This window comes from Leishmania major, chromosome 35 (genome assembly GCF_000002725.2).
Source record: "Leishmania major strain Friedlin complete genome, chromosome 35".
In the NCBI taxonomy this organism is placed as follows: Eukaryota; Euglenozoa; class Kinetoplastea; order Trypanosomatida; family Trypanosomatidae; genus Leishmania; species Leishmania major.
Genome location: NC_007284.2, coordinates 193,479 through 207,711, shown reverse-complemented (window position 1 = coordinate 207,711; position 14,233 = coordinate 193,479). Strand labels below are relative to the sequence as shown.

The following is a 14,233-nucleotide window of genomic DNA, read 5'->3' as shown; positions in this document are numbered from 1 at the left end:
CCGACGGCGCGGAGCTGCTGCTGCTGGACGGCGCAGATGACGAGGACGCCGACGGCGCGGAGCTGGTGCTGCTGGACGGCGCAGACGACGAGGACGCCGACGGCGCGGAGCTGCTGCTGGACGGCGCAGACGACGAGGACGCCGACGGCGCGGAGCTGCTGCTGGACGGCGCAGACGACGAAGACGCCGACGGCGCGGAGCTGCTGCTGCTGGACGGCGCAGACGACGAGGACGCTGACGGCGCGGAGCTGCTGCTGCTGGACGGCGCAGATGACGAGGACGCCGACGGCGCGGAGCTGCTGCTGGACGGCGCAGACGACGAAGACGCCGATGGCGCGGAGCTGCTGCTGCTGGACGGCGCAGACGACGAGGACGCCGACGGCGCGGAGCTGCTGCTGGACGGCGCAGATGACGAGGACGCCGACGGCGCGGAGCTGGTGCTGCTGGACGGCGCAGACGACGAGGACGCCGACGGCGCGGAGCTGCTGCTGGACGGCGCAGACGACGAGGACGCCGACGGCGCGGAGCTGCTGCTGCTGGACGGCGCAGATGACGAGGACGCCGACGGCGCGGAGCTGGTGCTGCTGGACGGCGCAGACGACGAGGACGCCGACGGCGCGGAGCTGCTGCTGGACGGCGCAGACGACGAGGACGCCGACGGCGCGGAGCTGCTGCTGGACGGCGCAGACGACGAAGACGCCGACGGCGCGGAGCTGCTGCTGCTGGACGGCGCAGACGACGACGACGCTGACGGCGCGGAGCTGCTGCTGCTGGACGGCGCAGATGACGAGGACGCCGACGGCGCGGAGCTGCTGCTGGACGGCGCAGACGACGAGGACGCCGACGGCGCGGAGCTGCTGCTGGACGGCGCAGACGACGAAGACGCCGACGGCGCGGAGCTGCTGCTGGACGGCGCAGACGACGAAGACGCCGATGGCGCGGAGCTGCTGCTGCTGGACGGCGCAGACGACGAGGACGCCGATGGCGCGGAGCTGCTGCTGCTGGACGGCGCAGACGACGAAGACGCCGATGGCGCGGAGCTGCTGCTGCTGGACGGCGCAGACGACGAAGACGCCGACGGCGCGGAGCTGCTGCTGCTGGACGGCGCAGACGACGAAGACGCCGATGGCGCGGAGCTGCTGCTGCTGGACGGCGCAGACGACGAGGACGCCGACGGCGCGGAGCTGCTGCTGGACGGCGCAGACGACGAGGACGCTGACGGCGCGGAGCTGCTGCTGGACGGCGCAGACGACGAGGACGCTGACGGCGCGGAGCTGCTGCTGGACGGCGCAGACGACGAGGACGCCGACGGCGCGGAGCTGCTGCTGCTGGACGGCGCAGACGACGAGGACGCCGACGGCGCGGAGCTGCTGCTGGACGGCGCAGACGACGAGGACGCCGACGGCGCGGAGCTGCTGCTGGACGGCGCAGACGACGAGGACGCTGACGGCGCGGAGCTGCTGCTGGACGGCGCAGACGACGAAGACGCCGACGGCGCGGAGCTGCTGCTGCTGGACGGCGCAGACGACGAGGACGCTGACGGCGCGGAGCTGCTGCTGCTGGACGGCGCAGATGACGAGGACGCCGACGGCGCGGAGCTGGTGCTGCTGGACGGCGCAGACGACGAGGACGCTGACGGCGCGGAGCTGCTGCTGCTGGACGGCGCAGACGACGAGGACGCTGACGGCGCGGAGCTGCTGCTGGACGGCGCAGACGACGAGGACGCCGACGGCGCAGAGCTGCTGCTGGACGGCGCAGACGACGAGGACGCTGACGGCGCGGAGCTGCTGCTGCTGGACGGCGCAGACGACGAAGACGCTGACGGCGCGGAGCTGCTGCTGGACGGCGCAGACGACGAGGACGCTGACGGCGCGGAGCTGCTGCTGCTGGACGGCGCAGACGACGAAGACGCCGACGGCGCAGAGCTGCTGCTGCTGGACGGCGCAGACGACGAGGACGCCGACGGCGCGGAGCTGCTGCTGCTGGACGGCGCAGACGACGAGGACGCTGACGGCGCGGAGCTGCTGCTGCTGGACGGCGCAGACGACGAGGACGCTGACGGCGCGGAGCTGCTGCTGGACGGCGCAGACGACGAGGACGCCGACGGCGCGGAGCTGCTGCTGGACGGCGCAGACGACGAAGACGCTGACGGCGCGGAGCTGCTGCTGGACGGCGCAGACGACGAGGACGCTGACGGCGCGGAGCTGCTGCTGCTGGACGGCGCAGACGACGAAGACGCCGACGGCGCAGAGCTACTGCTGCTGGACGGCGCAGACGACGAGGACGCCGACGGCGCGGAGCTGCTGCTGGACGGCGCAGACGACGAAGACGCCGACGGCGCAGAGCTACTGCTGCTGGACGGCGCAGACGACGAGGACGCCGACGGCGCGGAGCTGCTGCTGCTGGACGGCGCAGAGGACGAAGACGCCGATGGCGCGGAGCTGCTGCTGCTGGACGGCGCAGACGACGAGGACGCCGACGGCGCGGTGCTGCTGCTGGACGGCGCAGACGACGAGGACGCCGACGGCGCGGTGCTGCTGCTGCTGGACGGCGCAGACGACGAGGACGCCGACGGCGCGGAGCTGCTGCTGGACGGCGCAGACGACGAAGACCCCGACGGCGCGGAGCTGCTGCTGCTGGACGGCGCAGAGGACGAAGACGCCGATGGCGCGGAGCTGCTGCTGCTGGACGGCGCAGACGACGAGGACGCCGACGGCGCGGAGCTGCTGCTGGACGGCGCAGACGACGAGGACGCCGACGGCGCGGTGCTGCTGCTGCTGGACGGCGCAGAGGACGAAGACGCCGATGGCGCGGAGCTGCTGCTGGACGGCGCAGACGACGAAGACGCCGATGGCGCGGAGCTGCTGCTGGACGGCGCAGACGACGAAGACCCCGATGGCGCGGAGCTGCTGCTGCTGGACGGCGCAGACGACGAGGACGCCGACGGCGCGGAGCTGCTGCTGGACGGCGCAGAGGACGAAGACGCCGATGGCGCGGAGCTGCTGCTGGACGGCGCAGACGACGAGGACGCCGACGGCGCGGAGCTGCTGCTGGACGGCGCAGACGACGAGGACGCCGACGGCGCGGTGCTGCTGCTGCTGGACGGCGCAGACGACGAAGACGCCGACGGCGCGGAGCTGCTGCTGCTGGACGGCGCAGACGACGAGGACGCCGACGGCGCGGTGCTGCTGCTGCTGGACGGCGCAGAGGACGAAGACGCCAACGGCGCGGAGCTGCTGCTGCTGGACGGCGCAGACGACGAGGACGCTGACGGCGCGGAGCTGCTGCTGCTGGACGGCGCAGACGACGAGGACGCTGACGGCGCGGAGCTGCTGCTGGACGGCGCAGACGACGAGGACGCCAACGGCGCGGTGCTGCTGCTGCTGGACGGCGCAGACGACGAGGACGCTGACGGCGCGGAGCTGCTGCTGGACGGCGCAGACGACGAAGACGCCGATGGCGCGGAGCTGCTGCTGGACGGCGCAGACGACGAAGACGCTGACGGCGCGGAGCTGCTGCTGGACGGCGCAGACGACGAGGACGCTGACGGCGCGGAGCTGCTGCTGCTGGACGGCGCAGACGACGAAGACGCCGACGGCGCAGAGCTACTGCTGCTGGACGGCGCAGACGACGAGGACGCCGACGGCGCGGAGCTGCTGCTGGACGGCGCAGACGACGAAGACGCCGACGGCGCAGAGCTACTGCTGCTGGACGGCGCAGACGACGAGGACGCCGACGGCGCGGAGCTGCTGCTGGACGGCGCAGACGACGAGGACGCCGACGGCGCGGAGCTGCTGCTGGACGGCGCAGACGACGAGGACGCTGACGGCGCGGAGCTGCTGCTGCTGGACGGCGCAGACGACGAGGACGCCGACGGCGCGGAGCTGCTGCTGCTGGACGGCGCAGACGACGAAGACGCCGACGGCGCGGAGCTGCTGCTGGACGGCGCAGACGACGAGGACGCTGACGGCGCGGAGCTGCTGCTGGACGGCGCAGACGACGAGGACGCTGACGGCGCGGAGCTGCTGCTGCTGGACGGCGCAGACGACGAGGACGCCGACGGCGCGGAGCTGCTGCTGCTGGACGGCGCAGACGACGAGGACGCCGACGGCGCGGAGCTGCTGCTGCTGGACGGCGCAGACGACGAGGACGCCGACGGCGCGGAGCTGCTGCTGCTGGACGGCGCAGACGACGAAGACGCCGATGGCGCGGAGCTGCTGCTGCTGGACGGCGCAGACGACGAAGACGCTGACGGCGCAGAGCTGCTGCTGGACGGCGCAGACGACGAGGACGCCGACGGCGCGGAGCTGCTGCTGGACGGCGCAGACGACGAGGACGCCGACGGCGCGGAGCTGCTGCTGCTGGACGGCGCAGACGACGAGGACGCTGACGGCGCGGAGCTGCTGCTGCTGGACGGCGCAGAGGACGAGGACGCCGACGGCGCGGAGCTGCTGCTGCTGGACGGCGCAGACGACGAGGACGCTGACGGCGCGGAGCTGCTGCTGCTGGACGGCGCAGACGACGAGGACGCCGACGGCGCGGAGCTGCTGCTGCTGGACGGCGCAGACGACGAAGACGCCGACGGCGCGGAGCTGCTGCTGGACGGCGCAGACGACGAGGACGCCGACGGCGCGGAGCTGCTGCTGGACGGCGCAGACGACGAGGACGCCGACGGCGCAGAGCTGCTGCTGGACGGCGCAGACGACGAGGACGCTGACGGCGCGGAGCTGCTGCTGGACGGCGCAGACGACGAGGACGCTGACGGCGCGGAGCTGCTGCTGGACGGCGCAGACGACGAGGACGCCGACGGCGCGGAGCTGCTGCTGGACGGCGCAGACGACGAGGACGCCGACGGCGCGGAGCTGCTGCTGGACGGCGCAGACGACGAAGACGCCGACGGCGCGGAGCTGCTGCTGGACGGCGCAGACGACGAGGACGCCGACGGCGCGGAGCTGCTGCTGGACGGCGCAGACGACGAGGACGCCGACGGCGCGGAGCTGCTGCTGCTGGACGGCGCAGACGACGAGGACGCCGACGGCGCGGAGCTGCTGCTGGACGGCGCAGACGACGAGGACGCTGACGGCGCGGAGCTGCTGCTGGACGGCGCAGACGACGAGGACGCCGACGGCGCGGAGCTGCTGCTGGACGGCGCAGACGACGAAGACGCCGACGGCGCGGAGCTGCTGCTGCTGGACGGCGCAGACGACGAGGACGCTGACGGCGCGGAGCTGCTGCTGGACGGCGCAGACGACGAAGACGCCGATGGCGCAGAGCTGCTGCTGGACGGCGCAGACGACGAAGACGCTGACGGCGCAGAGCTGCTGCTGGACGGCGCAGACGACGAGGACGCCGACGGCGCGGAGCTGCTGCTGGACGGCGCAGACGACGAGGACGCCGACGGCGCAGAGCTGCTGCTGCTGGACGGCGCAGACGACGAGGACGCTAACGGCGCGGAGCTGCTGCTGGACGGCGCAGACGACGAAGACGCCGATGGCGCGGAGCTGCTGCTGCTGGACGGCGCAGACGACGAGGACGCTGACGGCGCGGAGCTGCTGCTGGACGGCGCAGACGACGAGGACGCCGACGGCGCGGAGCTGCTGCTGGACGGCGCAGACGACGAAGACGCCGACGGCGCGGAGCTGCTGCTGCTGGACGGCGCAGACGACGAGGACGCTGACGGCGCGGAGCTGCTGCTGGACGGCGCAGACGACGAGGACGCTGACGGCGCGGAGCTGCTGCTGGACGGCGCAGACGACGAGGACGCCGACGGCGCGGAGCTGCTGCTGGACGGCGCAGACGACGAAGACGCCGACGGCGCGGAGCTGCTGCTGCTGGACGGCGCAGAGGACGAAGACGCCGATGGCGCGGAGCTGCTGCTGCTGGACGGCGCAGACGACGAGGACGCCGATGGCGCGGAGCTGCTGCTGGACGGCGCAGACGACGAGGACGCCGACGGCGCGGAGCTGCTGCTGCTGGACGGCGCAGACGACGAGGACGCCGATGGCGCGGAGCTGCTGCTGGACGGCGCAGACGACGAGGACGCCGACGGCGCGGAGCTGCTGCTGGACGGCGCAGACGACGAGGACGCCGACGGCGCGGAGCTGCTGCTGGACGGCGCAGAGGACGAAGACGCCGACGGCGCGGAGCTGCTGCTGGACGGCGCAGAGGACGAGGACGCCAACGGCGCGGAGCTGCTGCTGCTGGACGGCGCAGACGACGAGGACGCCGACGGCGCGGTGCTGCTGCTGCTGGACGGCGCAGACGACGAGGACGCCGACGGCGCGGAGCTGCTGCTGCTGGACGGCGCAGACGACGAGGACGCCGATGGCGCGGAGCTGCTGCTGGACGGCGCAGACGACGAGGACGCCGACGGCGCGGAGCTGCTGCTGGACGGCGCAGACGACGAGGACGCTGACGGCGCGGAGCTGCTGCTGGACGGCGCAGACGACGAAGACGCCGATGGCGCGGAGCTGCTGCTGGACGGCGCAGACGACGAGGACGCCGATGGCGCGGAGCTGCTGCTGGACGGCGCAGAGGACGAAGACGCCGATGGCGCGGAGCTGCTGCTGGACGGCGCAGAGGACGAAGACGCCGATGGCGCGGAGCTGCTGCTGGACGGCGCAGACGACGAAGACGCCGACGGCGCGGAGCTGCTGCTGGACGGCGCAGACGACGAAGACGCCGACGGCGCGGAGCTGCTGCTGCTGGACGGCGCAGACGACGAAGACGCCGACGGCGCGGTGCTGCTGCTGCTGGACGGCGCAGACGACGAAGACGCCGACGGCGCGGTGCTGCTGCTGCTGGACGGCGCAGACGACGAAGACGCCGACGGCGCGGAGCTGCTGCTGCTGGACGGCGCAGACGACGAGGACGCTGACGGCGCGGAGCTGCTGCTGCTGGACGGCGCAGACGACGAGGACGCCGACGGCGCGGAGCTGCTGCTGGACGGCGCAGACGACGAGGACGCCGACGGCGCGGTGCTGCTGCTGCTGGACGGCGCAGAGGACGAAGACGCCGATGGCGCGGAGCTGCTGCTGGACGGCGCAGACGACGAAGACGCCGATGGCGCGGAGCTGCTGCTGGACGGCGCAGACGACGAAGACCCCGATGGCGCGGAGCTGCTGCTGCTGGACGGCGCAGACGACGAGGACGCCGACGGCGCGGAGCTGCTGCTGGACGGCGCAGACGACGAAGACGCCGACGGCGCGGAGCTGCTGCTGGACGGCGCAGAGGACGAAGACGCCGATGGCGCGGAGCTGCTGCTGGACGGCGCAGACGACGAAGACGCCGACGGCGCGGAGCTGCTGCTGGACGGCGCAGACGACGAAGACGCCGATGGCGCGGAGCTGCTGCTGCTGGACGGCGCAGACGACGAAGACGCCGATGGCGCGGAGCTGCTGCTGCTGGACGGCGCAGACGACGAGGACGCTGACGGCGCGGAGCTGCTGCTGGACGGCGCAGACGACGAAGACGCCGATGGCGCGGTGCTGCTGCTGGACGGCGCAGACGACGAAGACGCCGATGGCGCGGAGCTGCTGCTGCTGGACGGCGCAGACGACGAAGACGCCGATGGCGCGGAGCTGCTGCTGCTGGACGGCGCAGACGACGAAGACGCCGACGGCGCGGAGCTGCTGCTGCTGGACGGCGCAGACGACGAGGACGCCGACGGCGCGGTGCTGCTGCTGCTGGACGGCGCAGACGACGAGGACGCCGACGGCGCGGTGCTGCTGCTGCTGGACGGCGCAGACGACGAAGACGCCGATGGCGCGGAGCTGCTGCTGCTGGACGGCGCAGAGGACGAAGACGCCGATGGCGCGGAGCTGCTGCTGGACGGCGCAGACGACGAAGACGCCGATGGCGCGGAGCTGCTGCTGCTGGACGGCGCAGACGACGAGGACGCCGATGGCGCGGAGCTGCTGCTGCTGGACGGCGCAGACGACGAAGACGCCGATGGCGCGGAGCTGCTGCTGCTGGACGGCGCAGACGACGAAGACGCTGACGGCGCGGAGCTGCTGCTGGACGGCGCAGACGACGAGGACGCCGATGGCGCGGAGCTGCTGCTGGACGGCGCAGACGACGAGGACGCCGATGGCGCGGAGCTGCTGCTGCTGGACGGCGCAGACGACGAGGACGCCGATGGCGCGGAGCTGCTGCTGCTGGACGGCGCAGACGACGAAGACCCTGACGGCGCGGAGCTGCTGCTGGACGGCGCAGACGACGAGGACGCCGACGGCGCGGAGCTGCTGCTGGACGGCGCAGACGACGAAGACGCCGACGGCGCGGAGCTGCTGCTGCTGGACGGCGCAGACGACGAGGACGCCGACGGCGCGGTGCTGCTGCTGCTGGACGGCGCAGACGACGAGGACGCCAACGGCGCGGAGCTGCTGCTGGACGGCGCAGACGACGAGGACGCCGACGGCGCGGAGCTGCTGCTGGACGGCGCAGACGACGAAGACGCCGATGGCGCGGAGCTGCTGCTGCTGGACGGCGCAGACGACGAGGACGCCGACGGCGCGGAGCTGCTGCTGCTGGACGGCGCAGACGACGAGGACGCCGACGGCGCGGAGCTGCTGCTGGACGGCGCAGACGACGAAGACGCCGACGGCGCGGAGCTGCTGCTGCTGGACGGCGCAGACGACGAGGACGCCGACGGCGCGGTGCTGCTGCTGCTGGACGGCGCAGACGACGAGGACGCCAACGGCGCGGTGCTGCTGCTGCTGGACGGCGCAGACGACGAGGACGCTGACGGCGCGGAGCTGCTGCTGGACGGCGCAGACGACGAGGACGCCGATGGCGCGGAGCTGCTGCTGGACGGCGCAGACGACGAAGACGCCGACGGCGCGGAGCTGCTGCTGCTGGACGGCGCAGACGACGAGGACGCCGACGGCGCGGAGCTGCTGCTGCTGGACGGCGCAGAGGACGAAGACGCCGAGGGCGCGGAGCTGCTGCTGCTGGACGGCGCAGAGGACGAAGACGCCGACGGCGCGGAGCTGCTGCTGGACGGCGCAGACGACGAGGACGCCGACGGCGCGGAGCTGCTGCTGCTGGACGGCGCAGACGACGAGGACGCCGACGGCGCGGAGCTGCTGCTGCTGGACGGCGCAGACGACGAGGACGCCGATGGCGCGGAGCTGCTGCTGCTGGACGGCGCAGACGACGAGGACGCCGACGGCGCGGAGCTGCTGCTGCTGGACGGCGCAGACGACGAGGACGCTGACGGCGCGGAGCTGCTGCTGGACGGCGCAGACGACGAGGACGCCGACGGCGCGGAGCTGCTGCTGCTGGACGGCGCAGACGACGAGGACGCCGACGGCGCGGAGCTGCTGCTGGACGGCGCAGACGACGAGGACGCCGACGGCGCGGAGCTGCTGCTGGACGGCGCAGACGACGAGGACGCCGACGGCGCGGAGCTGCTGCTGGACGGCGCAGACGACGAGGACGCCGACGGCGCGGAGCTGCTGCTGGACGGCGCAGACGACGAGGACGCTGACGGCGCGGAGCTGCTGCTGCTGGACGGCGCAGACGACGAGGACGCCGACGGCGCGGAGCTGCTGCTGGACGGCGCAGACGACGAGGACGCCGACGGCGCGGTGCTGCTGCTGCTGGACGGCGCAGACGACGAGGACGCCGACGGCGCGGTGCTGCTGCTGCTGGACGGCGCAGACGACGAAGACGCCGATGGCGCGGAGCTGCTGCTGCTGGACGGCGCAGAGGACGAAGACGCCGATGGCGCGGAGCTGCTGCTGGACGGCGCAGACGACGAAGACGCCGATGGCGCGGAGCTGCTGCTGCTGGACGGCGCAGACGACGAGGACGCCGATGGCGCGGAGCTGCTGCTGCTGGACGGCGCAGACGACGAAGACGCCGATGGCGCGGAGCTGCTGCTGCTGGACGGCGCAGACGACGAAGACGCTGACGGCGCGGAGCTGCTGCTGGACGGCGCAGACGACGAGGACGCCGATGGCGCGGAGCTGCTGCTGGACGGCGCAGACGACGAGGACGCCGATGGCGCGGAGCTGCTGCTGCTGGACGGCGCAGACGACGAGGACGCCGATGGCGCGGAGCTGCTGCTGCTGGACGGCGCAGACGACGAAGACGCTGACGGCGCGGAGCTGCTGCTGGACGGCGCAGACGACGAGGACGCCGACGGCGCGGAGCTGCTGCTGGACGGCGCAGACGACGAGGACGCCGACGGCGCGGTGCTGCTGCTGCTGGACGGCGCAGACGACGAGGACGCCGATGGCGCGGAGCTGCTGCTGGACGGCGCAGACGACGAAGACGCCGACGGCGCGGTGCTGCTGCTGGACGGCGCAAACGACGAGGACGCCGACGGCGCGGTGCTGCTGCTGCTGGACGGCGCACACGACGAGGACGCCGATGGCGCGGAGCTGCTGCTGGACGGCGCATACGACGAAGACGCCGACGGCGCGGTGCTGCTGCTGGACGGCGCAGACGACGAGGACGCCGACGGCGCGGAGCTGCTGCTGCTGGACGGCGCAGACGACGAGGACGCCGATGGCGCGGAGCTGCTGCTGGACGGCGCAGACGACGAAGACGCCGATGGCGCGGAGCTGCTGCTGCTGGACGGCGCAGACGACGAAGACGCCGATGGCGCGGAGCTGCTGCTGCTGGACGGCGCAGACGACGAAGACGCCGATGGCGCGGAGCTGCTGCTGCTGGACGGCGCAGACGACGAGGACGCTGACGGCGCGGAGCTGCTGCTGCTGGACGGCGCAGACGACGAAGACGCCGATGGCGCGGTGCTGCTGCTGGACGGCGCAGACGACGAGGACGCCGACGGCGCGGAGCTGCTGCTGCTGGACGGCGCAGACGACGAGGACGCCAACGGCGCGGAGCTGCTGCTGCTGGACGGCGCAGACGACGAGGACGCCGACGGCGCGGAGCTGCTGCTGGACGGCGCAGAGGACGAAGACGCCGACGGCGCGGAGCTGCTGCTGGACGGCGCAGAGGACGAAGACGCCGATGGCGCGGAGCTGCTGCTGGACGGCGCAGAGGACGAAGACGCCGATGGCGCGGAGCTGCTGCTGGACGGCGCAGAGGACGAAGACGCCGACGGCGCGGAGCTGCTGCTGCTGGACGGCGCAGACGACGAGGACGCCAACGGCGCGGAGCTGCTGCTGCTGGACGGCGCAGACGACGAGGACGCCGACGGCGCGGAGCTGCTGCTGGACGGCGCAGACGACGAGGACGCTGACGGCGCGGAGCTGCTGCTGGACGGCGCAGAGGACGAAGACGCCGACGGCGCGGAGCTGCTGCTGCTGGACGGCGCAGACGACGAGGACGCCAACGGCGCGGAGCTGCTGCTGCTGGACGGCGCAGACGACGAGGACGCCGACGGCGCGGAGCTGCTGCTGGACGGCGCAGAGGACGAAGACGCCGACGGCGCGGAGCTGCTGCTGGACGGCGCAGAGGACGAAGACGCCGATGGCGCGGAGCTGCTGCTGGACGGCGCAGAGGACGAAGACGCCGATGGCGCGGAGCTGCTGCTGGACGGCGCAGAGGACGAAGACGCCGACGGCGCGGAGCTGCTGCTGCTGGACGGCGCAGACGACGAGGACGCTGACGGCGCGGAGCTGCTGCTGGACGGCGCAGACGACGAAGACGCCGACGGCGCGGAGCTGCTGCTGGACGGCGCAGACGACGAAGACGCCGACGGCGCGGAGCTGCTGCTGGACGGCGCAGACGACGAGGACGCCGACGGCGCGGAGCTGCTGCTGGACGGCGCAGACGACGAGGACGCCGACGGCGCGGAGCTGCTGCTGCTGGACGGCGCAGACGACGAAGACGCCGACGGCGCGGAGCTGCTGCTGCTGGACGGCGCAGACGACGAAGACGCCGATGGCGCGGAGCTGCTGCTGCTGGACGGCGCAGACGACGAGGACGCCGACGGCGCGGAGCTGCTGCTGCTGGACGGCGCAGACGACGAGGACGCCGACGGCGCGGAGCTGCTGCTGGACGGCGCAGACGACGAGGACGCTGACGGCGCGGAGCTGCTGCTGCTGGACGGCGCAGACGACGAGGACGCTGACGGCGCGGAGCTGCTGCTGGACGGCGCAGACGACGAAGACGCCGACGGCGCGGAGCTGCTGCTGGACGGCGCAGACGACGAGGACGCTGACGGCGCGGAGCTGCTGCTGCTGGACGGCGCAGACGACGAGGACGCCGACGGCGCGGAGCTGCTGCTGGACGGCGCAGACGACGAGGACGCTGACGGCGCGGAGCTGCTGCTGCTGGACGGCGCAGACGACGAGGACGCCGACGGCGCGGAGCTGCTGCTGGACGGCGCAGACGACGAGGACGCTGAGGGCGCGGAGCTGCTGCTGGACGGCGCAGACGACGAGGACGCCGACGGCGCGGAGCTGCTGCTGGACGGCGCAGACGACGAGGACGCCGACGGCGCGGTGCTGCTGCTGCTGGACGGCGCAGAGGACGAAGACGCCGATGGCGCGGAGCTGCTGCTGGACGGCGCAGACGACGAAGACGCCGATGGCGCGGAGCTGCTGCTGGACGGCGCAGACGACGAGGACGCCGACGGCGCGGTGCTGCTGCTGCTGGACGGCGCAGACGACGAAGACGCCGACGGCGCGGTGCTGCTGCTGCTGGACGGCGCAGACGACGAGGACGCCGACGGCGCGGTGCTGCTGCTGCTGGACGGCGCAGACGACGAGGACGCCGACGGCGCGGAGCTGCTGCTGCTGGACGGCGCAGACGACGAGGACGCTGACGGCGCGGAGCTGCTGCTGCTGGACGGCGCAGACGACGAGGACGCCAACGGCGCGGAGCTGCTGCTGCTGGACGGCGCAGACGACGAGGACGCCAACGGCGCGGAGCTGCTGCTGCTGGACGGCGCAGACGACGAGGACGCTGACGGCGCGGAGCTGCTGCTGCTGGACGGCGCAGACGACGAGGACGCCGACGGCGCGGAGCTGCTGCTGGACGGCGCAGACGACGAGGACGCCGACGGCGCGGAGCTGCTGCTGGACGGCGCAGACGACGAAGACACCGACGGCGCGGAGCTGCTGCTGCTGGACGGCGCAGACGACGAAGACGCCGACGGCGCGGAGCTGCTGCTGGACGGCGCAGACGACGAGGACGCTGACGGCGCGGAGCTGCTGCTGCTGGACGGCGCAGACGACGAGGACGCCGATGGCGCGGAGCTGCTGCTGCTGGACGGCGCAGACGACGAGGACGCTGACGGCGCGGAGCTGCTGCTGCTGGACGGCGCAGACGACGAGGACGCTGACGGCGCGGAGCTGCTGCTGCTGGTGGGGTGCTTCTCGCAGCTGTTGGAGACGGCGCAGTCAGGTGCCCGTAGTGGTGTATCGGCGTCGATTGCGAGCCCGCTAGTTTGCTTCCATGTATCTGGAACGCATCCGCAGAACATGTTGTGGTCGATTGCAATCTCGCGAATGCTGGGCATGGAAGACCACTCTGGAGGCAGTGTCCCCGTTATGAGGTTGTGGCGTGCGTTCAACGTGCGGAGATTGGCGATGCTGCTCCACTCCGTGGGCAGAGTGCCGGTGAAGAGGTTGTTGTTGATCCAAATCTCTTGCAGATCCTTCATGCTGGACCAGCTGGCGGGCAGAGTACCGGTCAAGTGGTTTCCACCGAGACGGATCGAACGAAAGCAAGAGTTGCCGCAGGGTCTGGCGAGTGGAGCTCTTGAGTGCCTTGTCATGACACGCCGTTCGACGGAGGTTCCCCACGTTTCTGGCAGAGTTCCAGAGAGGGCGGTGGCGCCGACGTGGAGGTAAGAGAGACGAGTGAGAAGATTCCAGCTGACGGGCAGGGAGCCGATCACACGCTCCCCTTTGCCGACAAAAGTGAGGCCGGACAGGACCACGTGGAATCCATCGACGTTGTTCGGGAGCTCAGGAAGGCTTCCCGACAGTGCCGACGCGTTCAGGGTGATGTGGAGGCCCACCGCTGTGCAGTGGATACCCGGATGGACGCAGAAATTGTCGCACGTCCAGAGGGACTTCAGAGCCGGGATAGCCTCCTTGAAAGAGTCGAGAAAGCTGCGGGTGTTCTCGTGCTCAACGGCCGTGTAGTATGGGCTGCTGCCAGAGCATGCGCTCACATCTGCGTCATCGTCAGCGGCGTGTGCACCGGCACCCCAAAAAACTAGAACCACAGCCAACAGCGACACCGCAATGAGCGCAGTGTGCCGATGTTGCCTTGGCGTCGAGATGATGGAATGAAGGAGCGCCAT

General features: G+C 72.3%; 1 protein-coding gene across 1 annotated transcript in view; it reads right to left on the bottom strand.

The window, feature by feature from the left end:
* Positions 1-14,233, bottom strand: part of LMJF_35_0540 (proteophosphoglycan 5) — a gene marked incomplete at both ends in the record, with an annotated part of 52,179 nt that extends 37,946 nt beyond the window's left edge. The window contains one exon of the mRNA XM_003722401.1: positions 1-14,233. This exon is cut by the window's left edge and continues 37,946 nt beyond it. Coding sequence (XP_003722449.1) covers positions 1-14,233 — 14,233 coding nt within the window.